This window comes from Pipistrellus kuhlii, unplaced genomic scaffold (genome assembly GCF_014108245.1).
Source record: "Pipistrellus kuhlii isolate mPipKuh1 unplaced genomic scaffold, mPipKuh1.p scaffold_m20_p_14, whole genome shotgun sequence".
Classification (NCBI taxonomy): Eukaryota; Metazoa; Chordata; class Mammalia; order Chiroptera; family Vespertilionidae; genus Pipistrellus; species Pipistrellus kuhlii.
The window spans coordinates 34,507,971-34,526,751 of record NW_023425449.1 but is presented as its reverse complement, the minus strand read 5'-3'; the positions used below and the strand labels follow the sequence as shown (position 1 = coordinate 34,526,751).

The window sequence follows — 18,781 nt, the reverse complement described above, 5'->3', positions numbered from 1 at the left end:
TTATATATTTTAGAAAGGAGAAAAGAACATATCTCCAAGCTGAATCTTCACAGACTGGCCTTTAAGCTATACCCTGAGAGTAACTGTGGACTATTTTACCATGTTTCATGTTATGGGAAGAGCACAAACACCTAAACGGTACAGCTGGGATGCAGACAGGAAAGCGCAGGGAGGGAAAAGTGAACAGCACAGGAACAGCACAATGGGCACACTACCAAGGCCACAGCAAGCCTAGACAAGAACTTGAGTGCCCCTCAGCCCGAGGTGCCTCTATGGAGGAGATTTGGTGAGCGCATCAGCTCATTTTCTGGAGTCCATTCATGGTTCTAATGACTACTGTTATTGTTTATCAGTAAGAAAGTCATCAGAAAGCTAAACTGGGCAGTGTTGTTCGCTTGACTGTGTGGACAACATGTGACAAATTCTGTTCTTGGACTGAAAGGAAGTCACTTACGGCTCTGTTCCAATACCTTTCTTTTTTTTCATTCAAAGCATTAGAATAACTGACCCACACACTATAAATAGAATGAGAATGTTATGCATTCTTTTCCCCTTGGTGAGTGTACAGGAGTTCTTGTTTTATTTGGATTCATTTTCATTTTACTATTTCTGTGACTTGAAAGGTAGACACTCTAATTTGGTTAGAAGAGGAAGTATGGTCCTCAAGGACTTACCACCATTGGGGCACCCAAGCAGGCACCTCCCCTGGGAGACTCACACTCTGAGCTCTGGCTCTCCAGGAAGCGGGAGTTCCAGGGGCAGAGTCCTACCTTTGCCACCACTGGCTTCCCTCTTGATCTGAAGATGACTAAGGTCTCCAACCCTTCCCATGCTTGCTTCCGGTGCTGCACTGGGCCACGTCAATGGTTGTGGCCATGAGGGTGTGTGTGGAGGCAGAAAACAGTCATCTACTCCCGAGGGTCCCCCTCCCCCCCACCGCTCTAGGCAGTTTCCACAGAATGCTACTGCCAAGGAAGTAAATTGATTTGTGTGGGAGGGCTGAAGAGATCTTCAACATTCCAACAGTTTGTAACCCTCCAAACTCCACCCTACCCGGCAAATATTATTCCTTAGTGTTTAGTCTTTTCCTTTAGGGAGAATTTAAATTTAATTTAAATTTTCTTCTCAGGGGGCCATTAATGAAAAAAGATTGAGAGATAATTCTCTATCAATCATTTTCCCTCTCCTGTGCTAGGGAGGGGACAGGGAAGGATGGAGGGACAAAGAATGGGGGGAAATGTAAGAAGATGAGGGAAGAGTCTTCAGGTAATAGTGGTAGCTGTGGATAAAGAGGGAAGTTGGGGAGAGGGAATCAGATAATAAAGTGTCCCCACTCAGCGCTGGACCCTGGCCACCAGGGATGCTGCTGGCTCTCACTGTAAGGGTTCGGATGAACGTAATGTTTTTGGGCAGATTTTGCTTCATGTGGTGCTTATCCCATAAAAGCTGCTTACAGTCCAACATCGTGGCCTGACACTTGTGATGGGCCTCTTGGCTGGCATTGTCCTGAACATCATGCCCACCACCTACATGTCTGGGTTCCTCTCCGGATTGGATTGAAGAACTGGTTGGTTGACTTCCTTCGTTCTTGACCTTCTTCAGAGATGCAGAGTGAGGGTGCTGCATGACACTGAGGATCTAGCTCCTTTCAGCTAGCAAGTGGGCTGTGCTCTTCCTGGTGGCTCTCTCCTCACAGAGGCTGATAATACCACATTTATGGCACCCAATGCCTGATACCCTTTCCAACATCTCGAGGCCTGATGTTGCTGTGGCAATATTTACAGACAGTTGCTGTAGTTCCTTTGGGAAGAGGCCAACAAAAAGGGGAAAATGTGTCCGATCCAGAGGCTGACTAAATTGCCTCAGGTTGGAGGGACATTACAGGGTCAAATTCCAGCTCCCTGCCCAGGAAACTGGCTGCAGGGTAAGCCCTTCTTCTGCCCTTGCATGTCCCCAGAAAAGGTATCCCAGAGCCAGCAATGGCATGTCCTGGCAACCCTGCATCTGTGCCAGCCCAGTGTAAACTCTTTGCATTGCCTCTCCATGAGGGTGTACCTACAGTACACACAACACACATGCAGTCCCAAGGATTGAATGTCCAAGTCTATCTCTCACACAGAGATAAACTCATGCCACACTGCCAGACCATACCAAACCACAGAAAATTATACACTACCAATTTCTATTAGCCCGTCATTATTTTGTATATTATGTAAATTAAATACAATTACATTCCATGGTACTTTGTGTATGTGTAAAAATGTTATTTTGTTTAATGCAGTAATTTCTAATACACTGAACTTTAAACACTGTTTTAGCATTTTGTTTTGTTTTTTTAGTTACTAATATGTCAGAAAGTTCAATCCATAGAAGTGACATCAAGAAGCATGTTCTGTAAGAGCCAAATTGTTACTGTCAAAGATCACAGCCAAAGCCAGAGGATGACCAACCATGGGCCCTGCAGTGGCTTTGGGTATCACAGTGGATGCACAGAGCTTGGCTGAAGAATTATCGTTTAATTGATTAATGAGTATTCATTCCATGTTAATGAACAGCTATTTTATCCTATTGTGGAATGGTTGATAGAAAACATGACGTTTTTCTTTCTATGCTAGGAAATTGGCAAGTAATTTCATAACTTTTATTCTTTATTACAGGGATATTATAGATAAATAATAAGATATAGAAAAAAACAAAAGAAAAATAAACAAATCTTTTCAAGGATATGAAATCCTTGTTTAAGTTAAGAGGATATATTTTTAAATTCTGAAGAGAAGGGAGTGTTTTTCTGCTTGTATTTTAATGTCTTCAATTCACAGAGAACATTCTATATATATATATTCAACCAAATTACCAAACTGAATGAATAATTATTGAACAGGCAAAGTAAATTCTCCTCCAATCTTACCTCCTAAGCAAGTTAGGAAAATACAGAAGTTATAAGTATCCCAATACAAGAGCTTCATAAGCATAAGATCCTAATGTGGCCATATTATTAACAGTAAGGGCTAGTGTATCATCCCACTGCAGCTTTAACAAAATGATTATTTCAATTGTTCAATTTAATAATAAATTGTAAAAATACTATTCGTACTAACCTTGCATTAGCACCCCCAAGGATTATTCTGTAGAAATACCAAGTTATGGACTTGAGAAGAATACAGGAAAAGGTAGTGATTCAGAGAAGGCACCACACAGAGCTGTTTTCAAAAGGTTCCAAGCCTCAGACAAATGAACAATGCCTTCACTAAAGGCCATATAATCAAATGTAAAGAATTTCCACACTATTTCAACATTCACAGAGAGGAAAATGCAGACACTCAAACACACACAGACCCTTTAGGAAATTTTAGTGAAGACTTTACTTAGGTTAGCAAAGATTTGCTTAGCTCAATTAATAATTTGGAAACAAATTTATTTATTTATTTATTAAATATATTTTATTGATTTTTTACAGAGAGGAAGGGAGAGAGATAGAGAGCTAGAAACGTCGATGAGGGAGAAACATTGACCAGCTGTCTCTTGCACACCCCCTACCGGGGATGTGCCCCCAACCAATGTACATACCCCGACCAGAATTGAACCCGGGACCTTTCAGTCCACAGACCGACGCTCTACCACTGAGCCAAACCGGTTTCGGCTGGAAACAAATTTATTATTTATAACTGCATAAAAATTTCTAACCCCGTGGCCTTAGCTGCTGTGTGTAGTTTGAGAGTAGATGTCTCCTCTGTGCATACATAATTTGGGAAGTTTAGCAATCTGTCTGATAACAGAGGTGTATAATAATATATTATAATAACCCATTCTCAACATTACCGTCTTAGCTATTAAGAGAAGGCTGCTGTTTCTAAAATTTGGAGATTTAATGAACTGCCCCATCTGGGAAAAAAAGTAATTGACCCTATTCCATCTTTACTAGAAATTCTTCAGAAAAACATATGTGTATATTTAAAAAAATTTTTCTATAGCAGTACTTAATTTTAGATGTTAATAATGCTGTTATAAGCAAATAAACTGCATTAAACTTTCAAGTTTTCTTTGATTTAGCTGCATATTTTCACATATTTGTCACCTCTGGAACAGTTGGTGGAATGATGATTTATCCCTCAATTGCCTAAAGACTTGAAAGAATTAATTTAACACCCCAAATACTCTCTTAAATCCAGAGTTTATCTCATTCATCATCAAAATTCACTCCATATTTTTAGAAGTAACTCAAATACATAACTAAACATTTTAAATTGGAAAGAGCAGTAACCTTCAAACCAAACCCCACAAATATAGTGCATCTATTTCTTTCTACCAGGGAAACAAATGATTCATAACAAACTTTCCATTTGCCGCAAAATGCACATTTCCTCATTAGGTATGACAGAAATACAGTTCATTTCATTTAGCAAAGTAAAATGCCTTTAGAAGTCAACAAGATGCAAAACCAGACATGTCAAATGAGAAATTTTATGGTCATCTACTTCCATTATTTATATGTCGCAGGTTATCATGTGAAACCCTAATTTCCAGTCAAAAGGTGCATACAGACTTTTATATTTTTTTATTATTTACTCCTTATAAGAAAGGATAATTGAAGAAACTGTAAGTAATTTAAATAACTCATATGAGGACACACTCTTTTCTCTATGCCATATTCTATTTTCATACAAAATATCAATACTATATTTCTGCAGCTGAAGACGAGTCGTTTGACTTTTTACTCATAATTTATATTGCAATGTAAAACTAAATATGTAGGATAAAAATCAGTGTAAATAAAATTAGATAAACAGAAGTACCCTGTTGAATTAAATACTGATATTACTGGCAAAAACCAACAACACATTTACTCTGAGATTTGGATGTATGCAGGCACAGTGGAAACATATGGACTTACCTTCATTTTTGGCGAACACTTTATGAACTCTGAAATATCTCAATTGTGGAAAGAATTGTTACCCCAATGTCAGAAACATCATTGTCAGAACAGACACACAAGGAGAGGTCAATGGGTGCATCTGGACACTGACTCATGCCTTACACAGCTTAATAAGACACACCTCAGACTTTGGCTCATGTGAGGGGCCGCCAGCCCTCTAAGCTACTGTCCTCTCCTTCCCTGACTTCTAGAGAACCAGGCCAGGAGGCACCTCCTCCATGTTCAAAGACAACACCTCACCTTTCCGCAGGACGGAGCCCAGGCCCCAGCTTCTGCAAGACTCCCTGCCTGATGGATCTGAGCTAGGGCTTTCTCCTCGACCTCCGAGTCATCAACACACAGCGCAGGGAACTCAGACTCCTCCATTCCCTTTGCCCAGACTCTTCCGACATAATGACATCTGTGACAGAGTAACACCACTTGATGACATTACACAGGCAGAATAATGCTACGTGACTAAGTAGGATTTTGGAAAGAATCCCTCACCGTCCCTGTAGCCATGTTTTGTTCTGCCTTACCCAGACAACTTCAAGGAAGAAAATCACCCCTCTGGAACGCCAGCAGCACCTTCCCTGACCGCACACCGCAAAGCAAGGCCGCGCTTTTCTTACCTTTGCAGCCACCGAGGAGTTGGGCTTCTCCAGCAAGTCCCACAGCTTCTTCCTTTTCTCGGGGCAGCAGGTGTTATCAAATTCTTCTCCCTCCCGCTCTCGCATGGTCTCTGCCTCACGCCTCAGTTCTTCATTCATTTGCTCTTTCTTTTGGTGATACCTGGCTTGGCAACAGGACTCTAGGTAGATCTCGTCAATGCCCCAGTAATCTAGCTCCTGGCCGAAGGAGAGAGCACACATCTCTTCCATCATATGGAGTTTCCCTGTCCGGTAGAAATTCAGAATGGAAGTGAAGGCGCCTGGATGCCGATCGAAGAAGTACTCATTTTCGTTCAGGTTGTAGTCGTCGCACACCTCCAGGAGGCTCTCGTGCGTGTTGCAGTCGCGCAGCTTCCCCAGGCGTGTCCTGGGCAGCCGGTCCAACGTTCTCCACAGAACCTCGTGGTTCAGGCCCCCCACGTTGATTTTGACTCTCCGTGAACACGTTTTGCTCCGGACGATGTCCACAGGTTCTGGTGGAAGAGAGAGTGTTGACCTTGAAGTCTTCCTGTTTAGCCCCGGGGGAGCCTTTTCTGCCATTTTGAACTGAACACAGCTGTGGAGTCAGAGTCTTCAACACAATGAGCCGTGGAAGGTCAGCTAAAGTGACATCCCTCTGGGGCAGGCATTTCCATGGCCACACTGGGAAAAAACCAACAACGATCTGGTTACTTGTACTTTTCCTAAAGCATGTTCTCTTCTAGGGGATCACTCTGTTATTATGCACAATAAGAAGGTAAATTATTAGTATTATGTATTTATGGAGATCTGAATCTTTGCTTTAAGAAATGTCAGGAGAAAACAACAATGTATGCAGAAGAGGCTGAATATTCAAATTAATACACCTATTAATACATCTGGCAGCTCCCAGATTTGCCACCAAAAACCTCTTTCTCAAGCTCTAGACCACATGTGTCAAACACAAGGCCCGCGGGCCAAATCCGTCCTGCCAGGCCTTGCAATGTGGCCCGCACTGCCCTGTCATCACTGCACTCCACTGCGTTTCCATCACAATGACAGTTTATGACTGTTCAGTAAACCATTCGGCCCGCGATTTAGGCTGGATTTTAGATTTTGGCCCCTTCTCTGATTGAGTTCGACACCCCTACTCTAGACTAAAATAACCAATATGCTGATCACATCTTCCTAGATAAACTTAAACTAAACACACCTCCAACTGGCCACACCAGTTCCTGTTCCTGCTCCACCAGATTTAGGGCCCTCTGCACCCCCAGGCCCAGCCACCTGAAATAAAACTCTGAAAAAATCCTGATCAATCCATCCATCCAAATCCAAATAAGCTCTTGGTCTTACTTAACCAACTGTACCTCCTAAACATGTGTAAGCCCTCTGCCACCATTGCCCTGTTCCCATTACCCTTTGAACTATGATGCTGGTTCAAACCCTCTGCATCTCCTGCCGGCATTCTTACATCAGCCTCTTCACTGGATCCCAAACTCTGGTTTTGTCTATCTAAAGCCCATTGTCCACACAGTCACCAGAATGATCCATTAAGATAAAACTTGACCTTGCCCTGCTTTCTCCCCTACAAAGGCTCCCTGTTAATAGCAGTGTAAAGTCCAGTTAGCCCTTAGTCCAGTTAAATCTGGCCTACCTCTCCACCCTCACCTCTCATCTGTCCCTCATCACTACGTTCCAGCCATCCCAGCGTGTATTCTGTCTCAAGCTCCTGGTCTTTCTTCACGCTGTGTACTGGAAGGGCTCCACTTTCCCCACTTCCTTTTGACTAACTGCTGCTTGCTCTTCCAGACTCAGCTCAGGCATCACTTCCTCCAGCGATCCTCCATGATATCCCTCCTCTAGGAATTCTCTGTGACTGTCTCTCCAATTTCATCATACCCCTGCAATAACACCTTTCCCACAGGAGGCTGGGTGCTCTTGAGGACAAAGACTATCTTCTCTGTTGTTGTATTCTTATAACTGAGCACAGAACCTATCTATTGTGAGGGTTTGATGAATGATAAATAATGAATCAATTCTTTTTTTTTTTTTCAAGAATACGGCTGACAAAAGATCTAGTAGTGCTAATGTATATAACCAGAAAACACATAAATGGAATTATTAGGATCCGATGCCTAAAAAGCAAAGTATCTATGTTTAGGTTTGTGTGGATATAGTATATCAGTGTATATGTGTATATGTCTGTGATATTCTTTTTCTCCACATCCCTTTTTTCCTTGTACCTCTCTTTAAGGTATTGCTGCTCTAACAGTCCTTCTTGCTGACCTAGTATTCCTTATTCTGATATACAGAAGCAAGCCATCTTCTTATGTGATCTCCCCCTATAATGTTTTTTGCTGAGATTCACAGAACTTCAAGAAATTCACCCAAAACACCACTTTTAATAAAAACACATTTCACAAAGTAAATGGCTTGTATCAGCCATGTTAATTGTGTGCTGCAAGAATTTTTAAAACATGTAATACCTGACTATTTAGTCAGGAACACTGACTAAATTGTTCCTTAGATTGCTACATTAAAAAAAAAAATGGCAATAGCCAATACAACATTAGCCATCTGGTGTGAATGAATCAAAATAAATCAAAATTACACTTTTTTTCTGCCATAGCAGCAAAAACTACAATATCTTTTTTGGTGTGCAGCAGGATTTTAGTAATTAGTTTATATGCCATGAGATGAAAAAGATTGAAAATTGCTGGCTTATACCAAAGGGAACAGCTTTAGATTTAAGCGGTCCTTATAATTAAAACTCTCTTTTAAGATACACACCAATTTCTGCATGTCTCTGGTGTATCCACTCCTATAAGTTAAAATTATTTCTCCATTTGGAAACCAAGTATCCTCTCAAATGAAAATAAGTCAAATTTATGAGAAAAATATAGATGGACTATATAAGAAGTATTTCAAATATGGCCAATAAGCACACTTGAATTGGGAGTTTTTCAATTACAGAGTCACAGAAATATTTTAAGCATATACATTCACACTTCATCGCAGACAGAAAAGTCTATTTTTACAAAATAAAGAAGAGTTACAATGATTGAGCAACTTAAATTCTCTGAGCCTCAATTTCTAAATCTAGAAAATGAGGATAATAGTATCTACTTCAAAGGCAATAGTCTGACAATTAAATGAGAGAGTTTATGAGCTCTGTTCGTACTTATTCTGAGTAGAATAAGAAAATACTTTTTCTCCTAAGTTTGGTTTCCAATTACTGAAAGAAAACTAAGATGAAAGGTATACCAGTGTTTAGTAAATAAATGGTAGCATAAAATTTTTTTCCTCATGCATATGTCTATCTTCTCCAGTGCATTATAAGCCTCTAAGGCCAAGAACTGTTATTCCCACCTTTTCTCTCTTGAGCACTGTACCTACACATAACAGGCACCTCAGAGCATGTATCTCTGATGCCACTGACCCCCTGTCCAAACCTTGTAAACAGGTGACAATTTACTATATGTACATAAAAACAAAATTTCGCAGCAATAGTAGGGTCAGGCAAAACTAATGAAAATATTACAGATGAGGAAATTCCAGGGATGAATCTGAATATCTCTTCTCCATTAAACAATGTGATTGTAAGTGCAGTAACATTTATGCAGGCTATATGAACTGTCAATATAAATAATAAACAGGAAGGCTAACCCACTTTTGGCTACAAATAAAACATAAAATGAATGTACGCCGTCTGGGATATCACATCTCACACTGATGTGAAGAACATAAATGGTTTTTCAACTGATTATAATATCAGATGAGAGGTTTTCCAGAAAGAGCGAGAACAGATTCCAATGTGACACGAACATCTCATGTTTGTGGTGAAGGGCTTAGTGTGACTTGCTTTCTTATAAAAGTCATTACTAAAAGCATAAATGCTATGTCACGGTCATTGTAGGTCACCCTTTGTCTTAAATGATTTCACACTCATGACTGAGAGTGACTTTTCCTTTCTGTAGAGTATGTGTCTCAAATGAGGAGAGGTCATAAGAGTTAAATTTCAAAATATCTTCTTTACTGATCAAGAACTTGCTATTATAAGAAATCCAGTGTTGATTACAAACCTCACAGTAAAAGATAGACTGAAATGCAATGCCCTTTCTTCAAAGCAAGGGTAGAGAAACTCAGAGGAAGGATGTGGCTTGTCGATTTGATTTTCTAAAGATGAGCTCCGATTGTTTCTGTGGCTTAAATTTTTTGATTCTCCCTTGGCAGAATGCTCTGCCTGTTACCTGATAAGAAGTGAGGGCTCAAAGGCACAAGTTCCTGAGCAGGTGAAGAGCTGTAAACATCGCACAGCACAAGCCCTGATCAGCAATCTAAACTCACGGGGCCTTTCTGTCTCCCTGCCTGCCATTATCCTCCCTTTTCTCTCTTCCTCTGCGGTTTTTCTCTCCCACTGTGCCATATCTCTATCTCCCCACACGCTGCTTATCTTTCTTCCATGCCTCTCCTTCTCTTCCTAGCCAGTTCCCTCGATCTTTCTATCCTTAGAGCCTCTTAATCAACCACAAAACCAAACTCTGTATTTTCAAACTTGTCCATACCTCATAAAGTTCCCTAGATCCTTATGATGAAAACCTCCTGAGCTGAAAATGCTATGTCTCTCTCCAGAATAGAGAAACATCTACCCAGAGGTGATTGATTGATTGATTGATTGATTGATTGATTTTGATGAGAGGTTGTATGAGATAACAAAAGAGGGCGCTGCTCTGAGGCCCAGGACCCCGGGTCCAGGTGGGCTGACCTGCATCTCTGTCTCCTTTATGAATAGACTTGAGTTTCCTCGCCCATTAAGCAGTGGCATTCCCATGCCTACAATTCTTGGCTCTCCTATGACTCTGTGGCCATTAGCAGCCTGTCCCTCCAATCACCATCCTCATTTAGGTACATGAACATCACAGTATCTCAGAGTCCATGAGAACATTCTCTTAGGTCTAGCTTATGAAACAAAGGTAGTTTTCATGATTCATTTAAAGAACACTCTGTTACTTGTCAGGGCTTGAAACAGACTACATTCAAAACATCATAAAAGTTTCATTTATTTTACTTAGTGTTTAGTTGCTTTTCTAACTTTTCAGTTTTAGTCTATGTTTGTTGCTGGCACACTAACTTTACTTCTAACAATGAATCGGTTGGTCCCTGACTGGTTAGGGACCTTCTGTTGCCACTCCTAAGTGCTTGTAAAATTTATGTTTTTAATTGTAGTAATTAAACTGGATGTGATGCTATGTTTTTTCACATATAGTGTTATAGGTGAAACCCCTTAAGAATTCATCAGGTAATTCAATGTAACATATATAAGTATAATTCCCTATGTCAATGTTATGCAACCTTGTAGGATTTATATAAATAGTTATAAACACTTAAGAACGCACATTTTTTAATGTAAAGGGCAAAATCTCAGTTTGTTGATTTATTTCACCTCACTAGGTCAATTAAAAGTCAAGCTTGCAAGAGTCGGTGGACCCATGCAAATGGAGTAAACATCCCTTCATTAGGCTGTTAGAGGGGAAAATGACGCCTTAAACAATAAACAACAGCAAACATTCTGATTTTGCACAGCTGCACCGTGCTCCTACCAGCAGCATGGAATTATGCTGCCACCCATTCAGGGCCCAACCTGACAAAACACAACTTTGTGATCATGGCATGGTAATTACAGCCTGAGACTGCAGGTTTGAAGGGAGCGGGGTGCGGGGGGTACTGTAGTCTCAAAAATACTACCATTATGTCATATGACTTGACACGTGCTTAGAGTGGCGAGGCAGGGTAAGTGTCCTAGGAAGATGAAAAGCGGGTCTTTCTAAAGACCCAAGGGATGTGTAACCTTTTGTTTCTCTGTTGCTCCTCACGCCCAGCATGCATTTGCAAACAAGCAGCTCAGAGACCTTGAAGTCTAAGTCACTCTGTGCACAGCTCTAAAGCATTTCTTACATGTTCACGTATGGTGTTAACCAGTAAATGCATCTTTTTTTCCTAACAGCTGTTTCTGTTTCAGAGAGCCACAAAGATTACTTGCAGTAAGGCACTGTAACTATTAGATGGAAACAATCAATCAATGCTTTTAAAAACACAAATTAGTACTCACTGAAATTTGAAAAAGCACCTCCAGAATTTACTAATGGAAAACCATAACATTATAACAGGTGAAAAACAAAGCAAATTTATTTGAGAACGATAGATTGTGTTTTAAAGTAAGATCTTGGAAACTTTCAGCTATCCCACGAAATGCAACAAACCTGATGCATCACTTTAGAACGGATAGTATGGTGCTTTCCAGAGGGAAACAGAGGTTGGAGGAGGTGGAAGAGGGTCAAAAGGGGATACGTGAACACACAATACACTATGCAAATGACATATTATAGAATTGTACATCTGAAACCTATATAATTTTATTAGCCAATGTCACCCCAATATTTAATTAAAAATATTAATGAACTCCAGTTTATTGTTTTTTAATATGTCAATAACTAAAACACTGTCTTTGTCCTTTTTCTGCAATCAAGGGCTGCTAATATCAATCTGTTCCTTGATTTTAGCACAACTGTTTACTCCTTAGTGCTTCTTAAAAAAATTCCAGGACTCTTATCCTTGATATAACCGATGCTTTTTTTAGATACACTAAAACAAAATCCTAAAAGCCTTGCTTTCAGTGGTAAAAGGAAGTGTTGTGTTGCAGTAAGAGAAGACAATAAGTAGAATACGTAATATGAGTATCTTTCAATATCATAGATGCCTTCAAATAACCACATTATAAATAAACTATTTTATTTAGACACATAAAATGATTTTTATTCATCAGAATAGAGAACTATTTAAAGAATTAGATCCTCTATATGTGTTTGCTATAATTACTGAATTAAACCCTCAGTTTGCCTTTAGAAAAATGACCTTTAAAAGACTTAGCTGACAAAAAAAAAAAAGTCCTTTCATACTCTGAAAAATATAATACTGACTTTAGACCTTAGTTAGACCTTTTCTAAACTATCAGGTGGAGTTGTGGCTGGAAATTTCCAGTCTGTTTCAAAACACACGCAAAAAGGTTCAAACTTTTCTGTGAACAGTCAGCCATTCAGCTGGTGGGAGATGTTCTATTATGGCGGTCCAAGTGCCCTTTACGTGGGGACCCAAGAGGGGTTCTTTTAAATGTCTCCTTTTGGAAAAGTCTTCCTCCAGTCACAATGGAGTGAAGAGGATAAATAAAAATTAAAGGTGACGAGAAAAGTGAAAAAGGAAACCAAGAGAGAAACTGTTGGTGCCACTGAAATGGAGGAGAAACGGGGCTGTCCACTTTGGATTGTTCTAATAAAAGAAGTCACAAGCTTCACTTGCTACCTGCTGTTCTATGTGGATAATGCAGCCTTCTATTTGCATGCTTGACTTAAATTTCATATTCCTCTGGGGGTCTTCTGGCATCAGTTAGATTAGGCCTCTATGAAACCAAGTAAAAAATGTTCATGGAGTTTGGATAGGATTTGAACTTTTGATATGTTTCTTCCAATAAAATTAGCTTTCAGATCCTGGAATGATGGGTCTGGAATATTCAGTGGTAAGATTCTTGACAAGGGATGTTTCTCAGTTGGGCTCCATTTAACAGTAAAAATACATTTTCCAATTGCATTCTGTCCCCTCACTTCACCAGAATCAAACACATTATAGGCAACGTGGCTTTTTCAGCTCAAATACTGAGTCTGACTTGAGATTAGTCCCTATGACTTAAACATTACACCATGCGTTACATATCTCCATGAGTGGAGACTAGAAGCACAGAACATGGCAGAAGGGACTGGGATCTGATCTGGTCCAATTTTCTTATTTACAGCTTTCAGAACTGAGCCCCAGTGAAGTCATGTGATTTGGCTGACCTCTGCAACTTGCTCAACTTGAACTAGAACCAGATCTGTAGATGCCTATAGAAGTCTCTTTCCTTTACACCCCATTTATTATCCTTGCATTTTACCTTCTAGTCAAAGTTTTTAAAAAGCTTTATTTCTTTGTCTATTCCTGTGTCAAAATATTGATTCCAACTATTCTAAGTTGAGATGTGTTATCTTCTCTATGATGTTTGTTTCTCTAAAGGACAATGGCTGCAGGCAGGCAGGCAGGCACCTTGACTGGCTGGCTCTGCAGAGAAGTGCCCTTCAGACAATCACTTTCATGCCCTCTGCTTCCCTAGTTCGAGTTTTTATGGTTGCTCCCTCCTTCTGCTCTGACCCCTTCAGCCACTTCTGCATTCTGTGCCCCAGCACAGGAAGATCGGGGCTATTTCTTGCAGAAGACACTCCCATCCTCCCTGCTCTCATGATAAACACATCATCCAAAGACTGCAAGGTCTGTCCCTACTTATCTCTGAAGTTCTATCACATATCTTGCTTCCTCCCTCTCTCTCTTTTAGCTTTTTCTTTCTTTCCATGTGTATAGGGAATCTGTACACCTTCTCTTTGCACCCCTGTTTATATGCTGGTATCAACTCAAGTATGGCCTCCTGGTATCCTTGATTATACAAAACTAGAGGCCTTATACACGAAGATACACAAGAATGGGCCTTCCTTCTCCTGGATGCTGGTACCTCCTTCACTCTAGCCCTGAGCTGTCTTTCTGCCTTCCCACGCTGCGCAGAGGCCTGGAGCAGCTGGAATGGTGCTAAATACCTGCATGGCCACTATGATGATGACACAAGTGCCCCGTCCTGCGCCCAGCCACTGGGCATCTGCATATGCAAATTAACCCACCATCTTTGTTGGGTTAATTTACATACTCACTCCTGATTGGCTGTTGGGCATTGCAAAGGTATGGTCAATTTGCATCTTTCTCTTTTATTACTATAGATTACTCCTGTGTTAGGAGCTTATATATGCCCCGCCAGTGTGGCTCATTGGTTCAAAGCTGACCTATGAACCAGAAGGGCACAATTTGATTCCAGGTCAGGGCACATGCCTGGGTTGCAGCCTTTATTCCCAGTGTGAAACATGAAGGAGGCAGCCGAATGACTCTCATCATTGATGTTTCTATCTCTCTCCCTCTCTCTTCCTCTCTGAAACCAATAAAGAAAGATATATATATATATATATATATATATATATATATATATATATATATATTTTTTTTTTTTTTTTTTTTTTAAAGAACTTATATAGTATCAGGTGCCTTTTACCTGGGGCACTTGTCACAATAGCAGTTTTATATTTTTGGAGATAAGCATTTTATTATTTGACTAACATATAATCTCCCCACTAGACTTTGTTTCTTGAGGGCACGGATCATATTTTATCTTATAATTTTATCCTGAGTGCCTGGTATATAGTAGACAATAGCTATATAGTAGACAATATCTATTTCAACAATACATATTAGTTGAATAAAAAAGTAAATAAGACTTTTATTTGAAAATCATTTTCCTTCTATTCCACCTACCTCACATTACATGCCACTCCCCAAATCCAATATGATTTTTATGTAATGAAATGCTCTTTTCCACAGTCTCCAACTGATAAACTCTTATTTATTACTCGAGGTCAAGAACAAACATCTTGTTTAGGGAGAATTAATCTCTTCTGCCACAATGGACTAGAAGTTTGTTTCACCTACAATAATATGCTTTTCTCATTGTAGCATAACTATTAGCTTAGAATTCTTCCACATTCATTCATTCTGAAAATATGTATGAGGTCTTACTCTGCTGGAGGCAGAGTCTCTGACATCATGGAGCTTTCCTGTTAGAGGACGTAGACAGAGATTTGACATGCAAACACCTGAGCAACTAAGTATGGTTGTGACAAAAGCTACAGTGGAGAAGGAGGTGGATGTGAGATCTAACTGAAAACACCTCTTGGTTGTGAGTTCTTAAACGTGATGAACACATCTTGTCCATATTTGCATCTTTGGTACACAAGTACTTAATAAATGTTTGTGGATTAACCAAAAGAATGAGTGGTTGAAAGAATGAGTGCTTTGACAAATGAATATTATTTTTTGTTGTTGTTGTTAAATGTTTTGGTTAACATAATCAAATGTCAGTTTATTGTGGTGACTTCCAATTTGCTTAGAAGTTTTGCTGGCTCTGATTTGCCTGGGCTTAAATAAAAGCTAGGTTTTTTGGAACTATGTAGGAAGAAGTGATGAATAAGACTCTCTAATAATTATTGCTGACCCCAAATGGAATATGCTGCTGCCTCAGAACACTACTGGGCCCAGGAATGTTCTAGCAGACGCCAGGTAACTACCTGTCAGTCGGCACAGAAGCAATGTCTCCTCGTTGAGAGATTGACAAGACTGCCTCCAAAGTGTCTTCCATCATTGAAGTTTTAAGGTTCTATGAGATTTTGGTGTGAATGCTACCCATCCACATATTCCTTTGGAAAGATGATGATGACCAGGAGAAAGTTCACTCTTATCAATTTCTTAAGTTTAAAATTTGACAAAAGTGAATTTTCTATTTCTTAGCTTCCACTCATTGTTAGGAAAAACGCTCAAGCCAGCAAAGCCAATATGATAAAATTACTACCAGTAAAGGAATAAAGTAAAATATAAGTATCAAAGTTAATTAATCCAATTGCCATGTGAAGACTTTAAAAGAAAGGCAAACTTGAATCAAAGGAATGACCCTATAGTAATGGAAATACAAGGAGAACAATATTTGGGTTGGGAAAATAACTAAGTGAAGGACAGCATTTTTTTCCTATGCATTCAAAGCATAATATGTAAGTGGCCACATTTTCAGACTCAAAGCAGATTGCTGCCAAAATTCACCCCAGGATGTTCAGCACAGCCACTTCCATGAGTACCTTTCCTGATTGTGCATATTCAAAATAATGTGTTCTGGACTCTAGTATGAACACAACACAGTTTCTAACAAATCAATGGGATCCTTCATTAATGGAACTAATTTTTAAAAATCAGAATGTCACAAGTAATTGTATGCTTGATATATAGTGCATTAAGGACAAAAGGGAGGAGGATTCACTAGATAGAGATATCCAGCTCTACATCCCTCATGAACAATGTTTTTCATCCACTCTGTCATCAGTGAGGATCATTAAACAACATTTTTAAAGCAGCCATCTGTGTGTAGCACTTTATAAATATTCCTCTCCTGGTCCCTGCCCCCTTCTCAATCTACCATGTGTCTCTGTTGGGTAAAATGCTTGGTGAGCCACAATGGTAATAAATAATGAATGGTAAGAACGTTAAGGCAGATGGATGAGATGACCTACTAGCATCTATGAATCTTAGGATATTAAATTTTACTGCTAAGAATATAATTTAGCACAATTTGATAAGAAAATATCAAATCAAGCATTTGATGAGGAAAATGAGCTCATCATATTCCATCAACATTTTCTAAAATAAAAATGTGAAAATTAGGGACCACAGATGGGCTGACTGAAGCCCCAAGTTCATGTGACTTGTACCAGATGAAACAGTCTTGGAATAAATTGAAAAACAGTGAGAAAGAATCATAAAATTATGATCACAACAGTGTAATAGGAAATGTTACTTTGGACCAAGGGTGAAAATATTCAGAAATAAAAAAGAGCTATTGTTTTCACTGAAAGAAGGAACTTGGTTAAGGATGGAGAAATTGTGGATGTTTTCCCCTTTTTTCAGTTCTTTAATGTTGTTATACTATTTTTTATTATTTTTAAAAATATATTTTATTGATTTTTTACAGAGAGGAAGGGAGAGGGAAAGAAAGCTAGAAACATCAATGAGAGAGAAACACCACTCAGCTGCCTCCTGCACCCCTCCCCCAATCCCCACACTGGTGATGTGCCTGCAACCAAGGTACATGCCCTTGACTGGAATTGAACCTGGGACCCTTGAGTCTGCAGGCTGATGCTCTATCCACTGAGCCAAACAGGTTTTGGCTGTTATATTATTTTTTAATTTTTCTTCAAGGAAAGGACTAGTTCTAGATTTAGAGATGGTGATACCTGCCTGAAGCACTCTTTTTCAGCTCTGCACGCTTCCTGTGGGCAGGATCATCATAAAAGAGCATGTCGGTAAAACATAAGGGATTCAGATTTGTAATCTAGATTTTTATTTCAGCTTCATATCAAAATGTCCATAAGTAGATATTATAGTTCTTAGAAGATGGGAATATTCTTGGAATTGTATCATAACAAAGGAGAGCCAAAGATATATTTTTGTGTGTGAATTTGGTTAATAATAATCATTTTCACTATATATCACATAATGAGTGATCAGTATAGCACACAGTGCTTATCCCATTAAATTCTCATAATGAGAATTCTCATTAATTCCCAACCACCATGGGGGTCAGTATTTTATTTTTTATTAACAGATAAAGAAACTGAAGTTCAGAAAGGTGATTTCCTTGCTCAAGATAACACAACTAGCAGGTGCTGATTCCAGGATCCAAACCAGTATTATCTTAAATTAAAGAGAATGTTCTTAACCTCCTAATGCTGGGGATTTTCTTTAAATGACAGGCTTCTAGATGCTTCAAATGATAAACAAATGGAAATATGGACCAATATTGGCAATCTTTTTAGCATGTTATAGGAGAAAAGGATGGACCTCAATAATTCCTATGACATTATATCTATCCCTTGGTCTGAGTGGCTTGCATAAAACATATTAAAGGTTCTAATTTTTTATGGCTAAAGACAGTAGGTTTGGCAACTGTTTCAGTAATTCTAAGTTTTTTAAAACTAACAAATTTTAGTATCTGACTTTCAAAAATCATGCTATTCGTCTCAATATTGGAGATTTATAGACAAGACAGATTCTTAAATCATTTTTTAAAATGTTACAAATATAAAATTCATAGTATTTGAAAGTTCAACACTGGTATATTCAAATGATCTTCCCAAGAACTCTAAACCACATTTCTTGTTCCTAAACCCATGTTCTTCCCACCAGCCCTTGCCACCTCATGCCACCAAAAATAAATATAAAATTAAAACGATGAAAGAGAAAAAAAGGTGGAGCGAGAGCAGTGGAATTACAAGTATTGCCTGCTTTCTGAAGGTTTGATTTGCAAGCTGCTAGAGCTCTGAACTGTGCTGTGAGCAGCTGTGCTTTATCTCAGTTTATTTTGTGCATTTGTTAGAAAGATGTGTCCTAAGGCAATTGCTCCTTCACTTTAAGCAATTTTGGATTACAAAGGGTTTCATAGCAATGCTGTACTTTCAGATCTTAGGGGACACCTGTATTTCACATTCTGCTAACCCTATAAATACTGATGAGTTGA

General features: G+C 39.2%; 1 protein-coding gene across 1 annotated transcript in view; it reads right to left on the bottom strand.

The window, feature by feature from the left end:
• The window catches only part of KCNB2 (potassium voltage-gated channel subfamily B member 2), a 331,202-nt gene that overhangs the window by 300,471 nt on the left and 11,950 nt on the right, over positions 1-18,781 (bottom strand). Inside the window, exon 2 of the mRNA XM_036437141.2 lies at positions 5,545-6,225. Coding sequence (XP_036293034.1) covers positions 5,545-6,123 — 579 coding nt within the window. The 5' untranslated portion in view covers positions 6,124-6,225. The remainder of the gene's footprint in view (positions 1-5,544; positions 6,226-18,781) is intronic.